The 13,888-nt window shown below is 33.6% G+C and overlaps 2 protein-coding genes across 3 annotated transcripts in view; both read right to left on the minus strand.

The window, feature by feature from the left end:
• The window catches only part of LOC113474718 (zinc metalloproteinase nas-36-like), a 9,007-nt gene extending 4,239 nt beyond the window's left edge, over window positions 1-4,768 (minus strand). Inside the window, exons 1-9 of the mRNA XM_026836888.1 lie at window positions 4,239-4,768; window positions 3,761-3,889; window positions 3,103-3,162; window positions 2,614-2,780; window positions 2,234-2,378; window positions 1,853-1,991; window positions 1,199-1,368; window positions 839-979; window positions 112-186 (exon numbers count right to left, since the gene is read on the minus strand). Coding sequence (XP_026692689.1) covers window positions 112-186; window positions 839-979; window positions 1,199-1,368; window positions 1,853-1,991; window positions 2,234-2,378; window positions 2,614-2,780; window positions 3,103-3,162; window positions 3,761-3,889; window positions 4,239-4,329 — 1,117 coding nt within the window. The 5' untranslated portion in view covers window positions 4,330-4,768. The remainder of the gene's footprint in view (window positions 1-111; window positions 187-838; window positions 980-1,198; window positions 1,369-1,852; window positions 1,992-2,233; window positions 2,379-2,613; window positions 2,781-3,102; window positions 3,163-3,760; window positions 3,890-4,238) is intronic.
• Window positions 4,769-6,278: 1,510 nt separating this feature from the next.
• On the minus strand, window positions 6,279-13,049 carry LOC100182127. Of its 2 annotated transcripts, XM_026834249.1 has the most exons (15): window positions 12,884-13,049; window positions 12,395-12,526; window positions 11,793-11,858; window positions 11,193-11,359; window positions 10,874-11,018; window positions 10,419-10,557; window positions 10,031-10,206; window positions 9,639-9,779; window positions 9,155-9,229; window positions 8,442-8,788; window positions 8,152-8,282; window positions 7,718-7,995; window positions 7,439-7,577; window positions 7,230-7,382; window positions 6,279-6,683 (listed from the first exon to the last, which is right to left on the minus strand). In XM_026834249.1, exons 1-15 carry the CDS (start codon window positions 12,972-12,974, stop codon window positions 6,497-6,499), a joined length of 2,367 nt encoding a protein of 788 aa, XP_026690050.1. In that variant the 5' UTR covers window positions 12,975-13,049; the 3' UTR covers window positions 6,279-6,496. The 2 variants fall into 2 exon arrangements, with proteins under 2 accessions (XP_026690050.1, XP_026690046.1); XM_026834245.1 differs by having other exon boundaries at window positions 7,718-8,282.
• Between the last annotated feature and the right edge of the window lie 839 nt (window positions 13,050-13,888).

Genomic DNA, 13,888 nt, shown 5'->3' on the forward strand with positions numbered 1-13,888 from the left:
TAAATATTCTGTAGTAGCTTTAATTTATAGCCTGCTGTGGGAGATATATATATAATCATAAATAAATTAAATCATAAATAGTCTATAAATAAATTAAATAATATCATTTACCTCCACATAAAAACACGTTAACCTCATAAATATCGCTTTCTGATAGTCTCTCCTTTTGTGTCTGAAGGACTCCACCTGAAAAAAAATATCTTGTAGAATTTCTTATACTCATATAAAACCATGTTAGTTTTTACATTACAGTATCTTTAATAACAAAGGAATGGGCTGCTTAAGAATATACAAATACAAGTGTTCTATTCGCTGCTTTTTACAGGGGGTAATTGTTTTTCTGTATGCCTGACAATTTTGACAAATAATTTATAAACACGGGTTTGAAGCAATGTGTTTTGTGTCTCACCCTAAGACACAGGCGCACACATCACAATATTAGATCTTAGATGTAACACTTATTTAGAAGTAGGACCATTAAATTAGGAAGACAAATTTTTTTGAAAAGAAAAATAATATCTAAGCCATGGCAAAAATGAGCGTGCTTGCTTGTAACCCACAGGTAATGGGTTTAAGAATCATTTGCTGTTACCACCATAGGCGTATGTGTCCTTGGGACACTTAACAGCAATTGCTTCAGACCAGTGGTCACTAATGGGTTGACCAAGTTATCAGCCATATACAAAAAAATGTTACCCCAAAAGGTAACATTTTTGATAACTTGTAAACTCAAGGTGTATGAAACAGAACACCCATTTATTAATTCAACTATAATAAATGCTAAAAAATATTTATTTCAGATTATGCACTATATATAGTAAGAGATCCAAACCATTACCTGTTTTTTTATCTACAATCGTACTTTTATAGTTTTTACTGAAGGCAGAGGATTCATAATGCATGACAGAACCAATATCATACTCAGATTTTAGATCATAGACACGATTTGCAGCCACCTTCTGAAAGTTGTAATCCGAATCTGTGGATAAGCAAAATATAGAAACTTCCATAGGTTTCTACTCAATTTGTTTTGTAAGACTTAATCCCCACTGACATTTATTTAATAGATAACTCATTCATTCATATGAAAACTATAAAAAACTATCTTTTTTAGGATAAAAAAGACATCTGTGCAACTATAGAAATAAATGACAGATTAAAAGAATAATTTACTTACATAGTAACAGTTCCAACTTACTTGCTTTTATGTTCTCAAAATTAACTTTAACAAACTGGTCACGATCCGGCCTAGTTTGCTCATGGGCAAAACCCATTGTATGAAGAAACTCGTGTATAATAATACCGACATAATCGCACCCATAACCAATGCTCATACGTTGTTCTTTTTCTGCATAACCCAATGAAGCACTGGATATACCATGTTTTACTTTTACTTGAATTTAATTTGGAATTTTGTATACAATGACGAAAAAATAGATAGTAAAATTAATGAATGAAATTTATTTCGTCTGTTAGGTCACAATAACGAAGAACAAAAGATGGGTGGTAACGGTAAAACAACAATTGTTAAAATACGCTTTTTGATAAAAAAGAAAGAAAAAATGTTTTGGATAAAAGGCGTGGCCGCTATAGCCTACAGACGAAAATATAAGTTTATAGTACTTCAAAGTATGAAGGTGATTCTTATATTGATCATAGGCCATGGCAACTGGCTACCAAGTAAATAAGATTCAAAAAGGAAACACCTTATGCTTACTACCTATCTAAGTATGATTTCTGAATATTAGTCAAAAAAAATGCCCTTAATAATATACAATTATTAATCAGCTACAGTATAAATATTTGAAGCAAAATGAGTTAAATTTTAAAGTAAATAAAATAAGCCACTTACTAGCAACCATCGGCATGTTTAATATCGACAAATTTTTTCCCATGTTTCGCTGAATCATAAGGGGCAATGTCAATGCATGTATTTTCCTTGTAGGCTTTTATAGCTCCCTTTAATGCATCCTTAAACTTTTGACTGTTTTCTACAAAAGAGACCATATTGTTAGCTGCAATGCTGGTTTACTGCATGTTACAAATTTATTTATAATACTGAAGCACTGGTGCTTCATACACATAGAGAGTGACAGCAAATAGGAAAATGTGCGCTTGTATAATAAATCATTAAAGACTACAAAAATAACATATTATAGTATAAGGTTAAGAAAAAGTTACGTAAAAAACGGACTATATTCCTAACACTCTGTGACAAACTGACATTACTCACTTAATCTGTTGTCAAGTTTGTACCCCACAGGTATTCGACCAGATGGAAGAGCAACTTGGTTCCATTTTCCAACTCTTTCATGCTTGTAAGCACTTCCAACAAACAATGAAAATTCTTCATCATCTTTATTCACATAGCTATACCTCTGTGGCAAAGACAAAATCTTAATTAATATTTTTTTAGGAATTAAAAAAACCCAAATAAAGTCAATATTTAAGAAGGTCCTAACTAATAACTGGCACCTAATAACCAGAAATACAGTTGTATAGAATGTATATTAGGTAGTTTTAAAATTAGAAAATTTTATTGTAAACAGATTTTATTGTAAATAAAAACACAAGAAAATTTGCTCAGCTGAAAATACTTATAATTCATCTTACATCCAACAGATCAGGTACATCATCACTAGTAAAATGAACATCTCCTTCAAAATTTCCTTGTGATGCACACGTACAACTCACTGGACACACACTATTCTCATCTTTTACAGCAAACCCAAACGGACATGGTAATGTGCATGTAGTTGTATCGAAAGGACAGTTTACAACTGAAAATAGCTTAGCAAGCTAGAGGTTTGTCATTTGTACAACTGCATACTAATTTTACACATATCATATATCATATACGAAAAAAAATAAAATGACTTTGAATTTTGATTAATATTGATTCATTCTATCTAAAAAAGACCAGACTGCATATTATAGGAGAAAGCGAAACCAATGGCAATATAACTTCAGTAGTCTGGGCAGCTTGTTTATGGAAGCTGTACAAAACAAGTGTCTAGGAATGTAAATTCTGTTAGTTTAAATTGAGTACTAACGTAATGATCATGAGATTGTATTTCATAATAATAATAATTGTATATTTACCTAAGCATTCACTTATAGTAATTGGATCTGTACTTCCTTCACCACAAACTGAGCTTGTTCCTACAACAAATAAAATTAACGATATTATGGCTTAATTGTACTAAAATATCTGAATTCTGAAGCAATACTTAACAACAATAACTTAATAATGTAGTTACAGTCTTACACTTTCTTCCTTTTTCATGCCCAAGTTATGTTTATAACAACTAGAAGTGTAATACACCAGCAGTAGTTAAGAAATAATTACAGAACTAATCCGTATTTGCATATTTGGAACAGTAATTAATTTGTTGTAATGTGCAAACCTTATGTCCCTAAACAATATTACATAATTTTTTAAGTTGATCTTTCACTGTTACCACTTCATAGAAAATACAATTTGCAAGAAAGAGCTTTTCTTAAATAGTAGAATAAAAAAAAAATTAGTTCTGAAATATTTGGTTTAAATATTTAAGAAACTTTTATTAAAATACAAATCGAATTGTAAAGCCTTCTACAAAATATATATATATAACTGAAATATATATGTTTGTTGACAATAAATATAGTTCAGTTATATTTGTTGTAGAAGGCTATTTAATAACTAAATAAATAAATAAAGAAATGCAAAAAATGATTCATTTTAAAATGTACAGTCATTTATATGAGATTCCTAAACCTTGCATAAGAAAGACAGCTATTCCTGCAGCTCCACCAACTAAAGCAACCACAGCCAATCCAATGATGATGAATTTCTTTTTCACATCATTTGATTCCTTCTGTTTTGTTTCCACTGCTCTCTTGCCAGCTGAGTAAAAAATATTAATTAATGCAATAAAATTAAATGATATAAAACAGTTGTCCATATATGATGTGTAGTGGTTGTACCTTAAACTAGGGTTTCTTAAACAGCTTGTTCCAGCCGCTACTTAGCTACTAAGCATGCTTAATTGTAAAAGAAAACATTTCAAAAATGTTGCAATGAAAAATAAAAGTTTCGCTGCACCTAGAACATTGAGAAACCTTGTCTTATACAATCCATAAAGCAGAAAACAGGTCAAAAAATCACATTCTCATTAACCTTATACAAATTGTTGTTCTACTTGTTACCAGAGGAAAAATATATTTGGACCATTTATTAAAAATGTGAGACTTACCTCCAGCTTGTGCTTGTCTTCTTCTTCGGTGTTTCTCACGTCCACCACTTGGTGGTTTGTGAGCAGCTGAGGGCTCGAGAAAGTAATCCATTTCAGATTTTATTTTGACCACTAAGCATAAGTGATAATAATTTTACAGATGTATAAAGAGATAATTGGCCTGAAAAACATACAAGCAATTAGAGAACGATTTAAAAATAAGTCATTACATCGGTTCGAATCTGATGAATATATTCGTAAGTTCAAATCTCTTTTTTTCCTTTCATTGGCTGCTTTCTTTTTAAGTTTTAACTCAAGTAACATTGAATAATTGTATCTTCTTTATTATCTTTAATGTATAAGACAATTCAGCAGAAACAACTTTTACATTTTCAGGTGGTTTGTGCCTGAAACATGAGTTTTTTAAAATAATCTAAAAATTCTGGCTTTTAGATATCTAAATTGTTAAATTGGAATGGCTGAATCAAACTTTATACACACACTGAGATAAAACGGCAAATAAAAAGTGGTAAAACAGAACAATATCACCTGCACTTATAATTTTTTCAAAAGTTTTTCCATCGCGGAAATTATTTTAAAAACTTCGCGCTATCGCCACAGAAATAGAAAATATTGAATTGGACACGTTAGTGATAAATTACGAAAAGTGGTTTGCGCGAAAAATAGTGAAGCATTACCCCGCAAAAATGCAATCCTTTATAAAAGTTAATATAATTTTTTTGTTATTACAACATCCTATGCACTAGTATATTTTGTAGGATACAGATGTTTAATACTCATATTATTGTTCAATCCAAACAATACCAATTTCATACAATAATGTATTGTAAGAACCAGAGCCATAGAAATACCGAGTAGTCCAACCCATTGTTACGTAAAACACAAATTGAACGGTAATTTGGGTCCAAAATAACACAGTAGGTATAGGGAAAATGTATGTTTTTCGGTAAATTACAGAAAAACTTGGGCCTAAAAACAAATTTAAAGGTTGAAAAATGTAAAAAACATGTGTTATTTGTTTTCTGTGTCAAAAAAAGTAAAAAATTAGAACTAGAAGCGGTTGATTTGCGACATTTTAGTCATTTAATGCGGCTAAATTTATACATTTTTTCTAAAAAATGTTTGGTAAGGTAAATAGAAGCTGTTTTACACCTTCCCACAATAGGAAAACACAAACAAAACTTAACAAGTTGGTTTAAACCCATTGTCAAAGTCACCACTTTTGCTCTATATTGGACACACATAGACGGCAGTTGGACTACTCGGAGTTTATACGACTCTGGTAAGAACCATGTTAAAAGCATGGCAGTTGGGCAACAAAGGGAAAGTATTAACTTGATTTCCAAAGCGTTTAATATAATATTAGTTCATGGCAGAGTCTGTGTATAAACATGTTTTTAGCGTTTAATATGAGTTCGTGGCAGAGGCTGTATTATAAACGTGGTTCGTGGTTAAGGCAAAGTGGTAGGCGCGCCTGCCAGTAACCCAGAAGTGATGAGTTCAAAGCTCGACGCTGCTACCATTATGGGCGTATGTGTCCTTGGGCAAGACACTTTACGGCAATTGCTCCAACCCAGTGGTTACTAATGAGTTGTCCAATTTATCAGCTATACATAAAAAATAATCACCAACAAAGTAACATACATGGTAACCCGTAAGCTGGTACGAGGTGTACGCCTGTGCTATAACGACTGTTGTTTTCTGGCCACGCGAGGATAAAGTAAGGTACATTCATTCATTCAACTTTTTTCAGTCGGTACGTATTCATTAGAGCTCGTTTTTTATTATATCACGACCGGTACATGTTCTTCCATTACAGCTATACTCTCTTCTATTTTTGTTAACTAAAACCAGTCATTTTAATCCAAATTGCAGTCTACCTCACACTGCTTACCACATTCAAAGCATATATATCAAAATAATTAGTGTATATGCTAAAAAATATTAGTATATATGTCGCAATTACTAAACTATAGTATTTTATAAACTTTGTTTCTACCATTACCCACCTATGGGCTCCATTCACCATTTACCAGAAAATGAAAGAAAAACGTTATATATTTAAACAGCTATATTGTCTTTTAAACATCTTATCACCAAGAGCCAAAGTCAGTAACATTTTTTTGAACCTTAAAAATAATGTTTTTCTTCACTAAATCTTAGTACGTCAGCTTACTGTTAAAATATTGGAGAAAATGTTTGGACTTCAAACCGAATTAAACTGCTGACCTAGATGTTAAACTGGTTTCTGTAACATATCATGAATTAAATCTGTTAAGAAGTAACTCGTTTTCACGGTTGCTATGACTACACATGAGATCCCATTTGTTGTCACCGTCTATATCGAGTGGAATCAACCAATCAGAATCATCGGTACAGAATGAACCAGAGTAACCTTCTCCAGTTGGAAATTGTCCGTTGTTTGATAAACGAACTGTGGTTCTCCTGAGGAAAGAAAACAACAATTTAAAATCAAAGGCTTGCTGTGACTTGCAAGTTGGGCACTCACAGCAGAACTAAAGGATGCCAGGTTATGTATGTAACTTACTTTATCCTCGCGGGGCCCGAAAATGACAGTCATTATCACACGGGTTTAACACCTCGTGCCAGCTTACGAGTTGCCATGTATGTTACTTTGTGGAAGGTTATTTTTTAGGATTTTTTTCTTTTTTATGTATGGCTAATAATTTGGACAACCCATTAGTGACTGCTGGGTTGGAGCAAATGCTGTTAAGTGCCTTGCCCAAGGACACATATGCCCACAATGGTAGCAGCGTCAAGCCCTGAACCCATTACCTCTGGATTACAAGCAGGCACGCCAACCACTTTGCCACGGCGCCGGAGATTGTTGTGTTTCATTTTCATTTGTATATTTATTCCCATATCAATAATATGTTTTTATGTAGACCAATTCAATGTTTGTATAGAGAATTTAGCAAGAGTGTTATAAATCTTTTAATAAACGCTACTTAACAATATTTATGAACTTACTTTTTTATGTGGTCGACACACACAACATCAGACATCGCATCTCCGTTAAAATCACCGACAGCAATTTGACCCGATTGTACGACACAACCGTCCAATCGTCCTCTCCATGTTGCTGTGTTTATATCTCCATTAGAGGTCGCCAAACCAATCTCACTGATAAAGACAAATATCAAGTATATATCAAGTAAATTGAATTAATTATAACTCACAAATCACCATCTTGATTTCCACACATCACATCCACGTTTCTATCTCCGTTAAAATCTCCAAAGATGAAAGCAACATCGGAATTTGCTCCAGAGCAAAGATGAGCAACACTTGTGCTTTGCTGCATGAACATCGGTGCAGCTGTGTAAGACAATTTTTTAGATCACCTGGTACTTAAACGGGCATATTTAACCCAATTTTATAACAGAGCACTATATGTAGAAAACCAGTAAAAAATCTGGGATATACAAGAAGCAAGTGCTAAAGTAGTTTCAACTTACGTGGGTTTCCCCCCCAAGCAGAGTTACATTTAAATGCATTACAGGGATTGAACACTATGCTATTGCCAGGACAACCAGACGTAAACAAGCTTCCCTTCCTGCAATATCTGACTCGCATTTGACTACCACCATTACATGTGGCCGAGCACCGGGACCAACTTGTCCATGTTCCCCAAGCAATTTGAGTAAACTGAGTCCCACCAGGACACTTCTCTAAGTAACATATCTTGGCTTGTAGCCCAAGCCCAACACAAAGGCTATCTGGGCAAAATCGGTATCTGAAACAAACATGTAGTGCAGAAATTAACAAATAAAAATAAATTAATGTAAAACAACTAAATCCAGACAGACAATAACTATAAATGTGATAAAGGTTCATTCCCTTATAGTTATAAACCACATGCATAATAAAAGCTATAAATAGGATAAACAACCTTAAAGAGACTCCAATTCCACAAGTAGTAGTACAACTTTTATAGTCACCCCATTGACTCCAATGATTCCCCCCAGTTACACACGGCTTCCGATCACAGCTTTTTCGCTCGAATTTTGGATTACGACACCCCTGCAATGTGTTCATTCATAAAAAAAACCATAGTGCTTGTGCTGTTACAATGCTACAACCAGTACTGTATAACTAACACTGTGGTCTATGACTGACATTGTACAAATAACACTGTGCTGTATAACTAACATTGTACAACCAGCATTTGTAGATTCTTACTTTGGATCTATCATGACACCACTTGGCTCGAACTTTCTGGGACGAAGGACCACAGGTGGCAGTACAGCCATACCACTTTGTCCACTGGCTATAACCTTCATCAGTGCTTGGTGCAACTGTGTGTCCTTTTGTGGTTGTTTGTAGGGTTGTGGTTCGTGGCCAGAGTCGTCTTGTCGTAGATAGTGTTGTGGTCCTAAATGGTTGTCTTGTTGTTGTTGGTCCTCGTGTGGTGTATGGTTGTCTTGTGGTTGCCCTTGTATATACAGGCTGTGTGGTAGTACGTGGTGGATTTGTGGGAGCTGGTGTTCTTGTGGTTGTAGCAGCGGGGGTGGTTGAACGTTGATAATCTATGATCATTTTCTTATAACTGTACACATTCCTAAATAACACTTCTTACAACTCTTAATTGTATTTCAGATCAAAAAATCTGTCAAACTATCCCTTTTCTTGAATAAACATTTGCTTTCAACTTACATCAAAGAAAAACCTACAGCCCAATACACACAACTATTTTGAAATCAATTCTAGCTTTTGTCATACCCTCATATTCATATTCTTGCTGTCTTAAGGCTCTAATGTTAATGTTATTTACCTGATAAAATAGACCTGAATAATCAACTAAAAGTCACTAAGTAAAATAAATTTTACTGTAGGATCTAATACATTTATAATGTCTTGCATCAATTATTCAAAATAGGAATCAATAAAAATACCCGGGCATAATTTTCTATTCAGCTCATTCAGGTCTTTGTCTGACATTTTTCTCCTTTGTCCAACGACAGGTTTACCTGAAAAAAATCAGTGGTGCCAGTTATGTTAATCAACCACAAAGCAACATACTTGGTAACTGGTAAGCTGGCAAGTGGTGTATGAAACAGAACACCTATGTTATAACGACTGTTGTTTTTCGACAATGTGAGGGATGCAGTAAATTGTGGTTTGGGCATATATACCAACAAATAAAGAAATCAAATAATTTTATCCAAAAGCAGGTTGAATGAAAAACAGTTCAAGATTGATGGTAAATGTTTTTGTAAAAGACATTACTTGCCACTTTAAAAAGAATTAGCACTTATACGTTACTTGCAATTTCTTAGCTAAAAGTTAATGCTTTACCCATTAAAATATATTAACTCAAAAGGTGACTTCTATTCCATTATACACAGGTGCAAATTTGTTGTAAAGTAAAAATGTTACCATCTGCTACAGAAGTGATTGTAGGTTTTCTATTTTTGGAGAAGGATGTCCCACCATAATGCATGACTGAACCACGATCATATTCCGATTTCAGATCAAAAACAGTATCGAGTTTTAATTTCTTAAAATTATGCGCCCTATCTGTGAAAAGATGTTTAATTCAGTTTTGGTGGTCTGCGATCATTTAGTGGTCAGCATGTAGGCTTGATGCAAGTTGAGCAACAGATAACTGGGCATCAACAAATTTGTATGAATCTAATAAATTCACAATTTTAACCACTTCTTTATATATTCAATTACTATTTATGTCAAACATATGCAAAAAAACTGTTTGGTGTGTAAAAAGTTTTCAGTCATAAAAGTATTTGAAATGATTGGAACAGGTCACTCACTAGAAATCATATTGTCAAAATGAATTTTTACAAAATTGTCTCGATCTGGTCGAGATTGCTCATGCAAAAATCCCAATGTATGTAGAAACTCGTGCGCAACAATACCAGCATAATGACAACCAACTACCAAACTCATGTGTTGTTCTGTCGGCGGTGGTACATACCCGATGGAAGAACTTAAAAAGATAAACTAGTTAACTTGTTAGTTCTCTGCTCTTCGTTTTTTTAAATAATATAATCTAAGTTTTTTTTAAAGAACTAAATATATAACGTTTTTTTATCTCATACAAAAAACGCTGAATATAAACAAGATTGGAAATACTGACAAAACCTGGTTTCCTTTACTTAATTTGCATAAAAAAAAATTTATAATACAATAATTACTCACGAACAGCCAGCTTGGTTTTTGATATTAACAAAATGAGCCCCATGTTTGGCTTGATCATAAGGCTCAATATCAATACAAGAATTATCTCGGTACATCTTCACTGCCTCGTCTATTGCCTTTTTTGCCCTTGCATGCGTCGCTTCAATAAAAAAACTTAATTTTAAATCTTACTACAAATGAATAGGGAATATGCTAAGTATATCATACAGTATTTTTACACTTATTTTATAAAACATACCATAAAAACTTTAGGGGAAGATGGGATACCTTTTTATTCTATTTTATGATCCCATTGGGCAGTAAACAGAAATCTTCCAAAGAATTATTAAACTGTATCCTTATGATTCCCATATACCATTGTTAATTGTGTAAAATGCAATTAAGGTATTTGAATAATATTTTCTTAAGGTGGTCTGTCTTTTCTCACACTACTACATTCATGTAACAAGACTTACATAAGAAGGTGTCTAGTTTATATCCAACAGGAATGCGACCAGATGGTAACGCCTTCTTCGTCCAGAAAACCTGACCAAGATACTTAAGAAAACTGCCAACAAACAGTGAAAATTCTTCATCATCTTTGTCAATGTAACCGTATGTCTACAACAGAATTAAATGGTTATACAGAAAATTTGGCAATAAAATAACTGAACACATTGCGGAAATGAGGGTAACAAAAAAAGGTATGGCACTGTCCAACTGTCGTTGTGTAACTTTATACACAAATAGGTTAAAACAAATTAACTAAACATGATTTTAAAACCGATAGCTTACATCCAGCAAATGAGGCAAATCTTCCCCAACAAAATGAACATCCCCCTCAAAATTTCCTTTGGAAGCACACGTACAACTCAGTGGACATACATCATCATCACTTTTCGAGGTGTATCCAAACGGACATGGCAGTGTGCATGTGCTTATATCGAACTTGCATTTCAGAACTGGTGGCAAATAATCAAAAATAGTTAGTGGTTCACTGTATCTGTATTTACAAAATGCTCAGTGCTATTGGAAATTCACTATAAAGCCTAAAATAAAATAGTTTAAACCACACACGCAAGATATAAACTCTAAAACAAAAATTCCGTGTGGCCCATCACATCAGTTTCATGGGAATACAGTAGTGAAGATCAAATCAATTAAACTAAGAAAAGGAAATTACCAATAATCGATTGAGTGATAAACCATCTATTGAGTTTAAAATTGTTAAAAGTTGTAACGCCTTTTCAGCACAGATTTACTTTTACCACACAGCAGCGTATCCAAATAAGTAGCAAGTTAGCTTCCCTTCTACCCACAACTATAAAATGTAAAAGCTAAATTAAACTATATCTAATTTAGAAAATTAAGTTAAACAAACAAAAGTATACCCACGTGTACATTCACCAATAGCAACTGGATCATTGTTGGCTTCTGCATCATCGCAAGCTGTGGTTCTATCTGGGAAAAATAAAAATAATCATTAGGTTTATCTTGGGCATCAAAATTTTGATGTCATAGAAATTGATGTGTAAATACATATTATACAGCAAAGAGACCATGCATTGAAATAGAATGGCCTACAAGATAAAAAAAACTAATAGGCCAGGAATTAAAAAGGGGGGTCCGCAATATTCCTGACTAACATTAATAATAACGCACAGAATCAACTGATTTACTATGTTTTTTCATGACTGCTTTACTATTTTTTAAGAAGAGGGTTTCTAATTTTACAAAAAAAAAATTTTTTTTAAGTATATAGGCTATATATATATTAAAAAAATATATATTCAAAGGGAGTTCCGGAACCCACTCGTATACACCTCTGGAACCTTGTAATGTTTTTAACCATATTCTATATTAGTAAGGTCAAAAAACATATCTCGAAATGGTTTGTTTAGGATATCTGCAACTGATTGTAACCTGTTATTTTTCAGAATCCTAAAATAATAAAAAATCTGACTTTGACACCATGGTGGTCCAAGTTTCAAACTCACCTTGCAAAAGAAAGACAGCTATTCCTGCAGCTCCACCAACCAAAGTAACTACAGCCAATCCAATGATGATTGGTCGTAAGTTTGAATCTGATGACTTCTTTTTCACTTTTTTCGAAACTGCTTTATTTCCAGCTGGAGATAATATATATTTATATACATTTATTTAATTTCTATCTCTTAATTGGAAATACAAATGAATACAACTACAAGTTTTAATTTTGATGTTTTTACAAAAAAACTCTCTTGGGTTTAAATACCTGCTGTAGTGCAATTTTAAGTTGTTTGGTACAAATTAAACATAAGTAGTGCTATAGTCTGTTATACACTAATGTACACTTTTCAAAAATACACATAACTCAACATCAATAATTTTCCATCGCCCTACTTTGGTGTTTTGGGTAAAAAAACTGTACACCCTTATATTTATAGCTTTTAAATGTTTGCATATATTACTTTATAAAATTAAATAGCAAGAACTTAGTACACTACCTCCAGTTTGGGCTTGTTTTGTCTTTCCTTTTCTTGGCTGGCCATCTTTTGAGCTATGTGCACCAGATGGTTCCAGACAAGTATCCAACATTATGTAAAATGTGATAAAGAGATTTTAAAGTTTATGCAATTTTGAAAAGCGGTTGTTGTTACAAATCTAGTTTGTCAATGGTATACAACTTGATAAAAGAAAAGAGAATCAATAAAACTTTGCATCTTGTTAAGTTTGGTGGCAGAGTGGTTGGCGCGCCTCTAATCTAGGTTCAGGGCTCGCCGCTGCTGTTATTATAAGCGGCACGACTCACCAGGTGAAAACAAAACATAACACCCGTGTTATAACGACTCTTGTTTTTCCGCCACTCGAGCAAGCTACATACATTTATTGATTTATTCATATACCAGAACTTTCCAAGCTCTCACCAAAAAAATCGGTAGAGTATTCTTTGCTTTCACTAAGCTGACTTCATTTTAAACTTAGCGCCATCATTGTAGTTAAATCATATTTTATAGAGGGCACCATGGGTCTACCCAAAGTTAGTATAGACCAAGTTAGGAAACGGCGGACTCTAGTTTTGGCGTTTGGACTGAATGGTCGCAATGCCTCAGTCTAGTTACGCTGCAAAAGTTTCTGCGCCCTCTCTGATGAGAAGAGCTGCATGTTTGGCAGTAAGAACGATAAATATAATGGTAGAGGAAGAGCTCTGTAAGCTAGTTAAGGAAGTTGATTTCGCACTCGAAAAGCTTGTTGGTATTGCAAGCAAAAAAGGTAATTTGGTGGATTTTACTTGTAAGGATCGAGCAGGAGCCATTGAACTGACGGACAAATTGTCAAAACATGGCAGCATCAAGGCTGTCCGCCTGTATGAAAGCACCAAAACAAGAGTTGCCATCGGTTGGGTTCCAATACCTATGGAAAATGAAGCTATAAAGAAGTTCGTCGAAACACATTTTTGTAAAGTGGACTACATCTACAGCAAAAAGAATAAGCTTGGCCTCTTATCGGGA

The sequence above is a fragment of the Ciona intestinalis genome, chromosome 1 (genome assembly GCF_000224145.3).
Source record: "Ciona intestinalis chromosome 1, KH, whole genome shotgun sequence".
Taxonomy (NCBI): domain Eukaryota; kingdom Metazoa; phylum Chordata; class Ascidiacea; order Phlebobranchia; family Cionidae; genus Ciona; species Ciona intestinalis.

What these genes read in the sequence shown, in the direction of transcription:
- LOC100182127 (XM_026834245.1), bottom strand. Translation starts at nt 12,974, where the DNA reads ATGTTGGATACTTGTCTGGAACCATCTGGTGCACATAGCTCAAAAGAT. An exon ending in TGCTATTGGTGAATGTACAC is followed by an intron (nt 11,360 to 11,792) that starts GTGGGTATACTT and finishes ATTTGCCACCAG; the next exon opens with TTCTGAAATGCAAGTTCGAT. An exon ending in AATCACTTCTGTAGCAGATG is followed by an intron (nt 9,230 to 9,638) that starts GTAACATTTTTA and finishes GATTTTTTTCAG; the next exon opens with GTAAACCTGTCGTTGGACAA.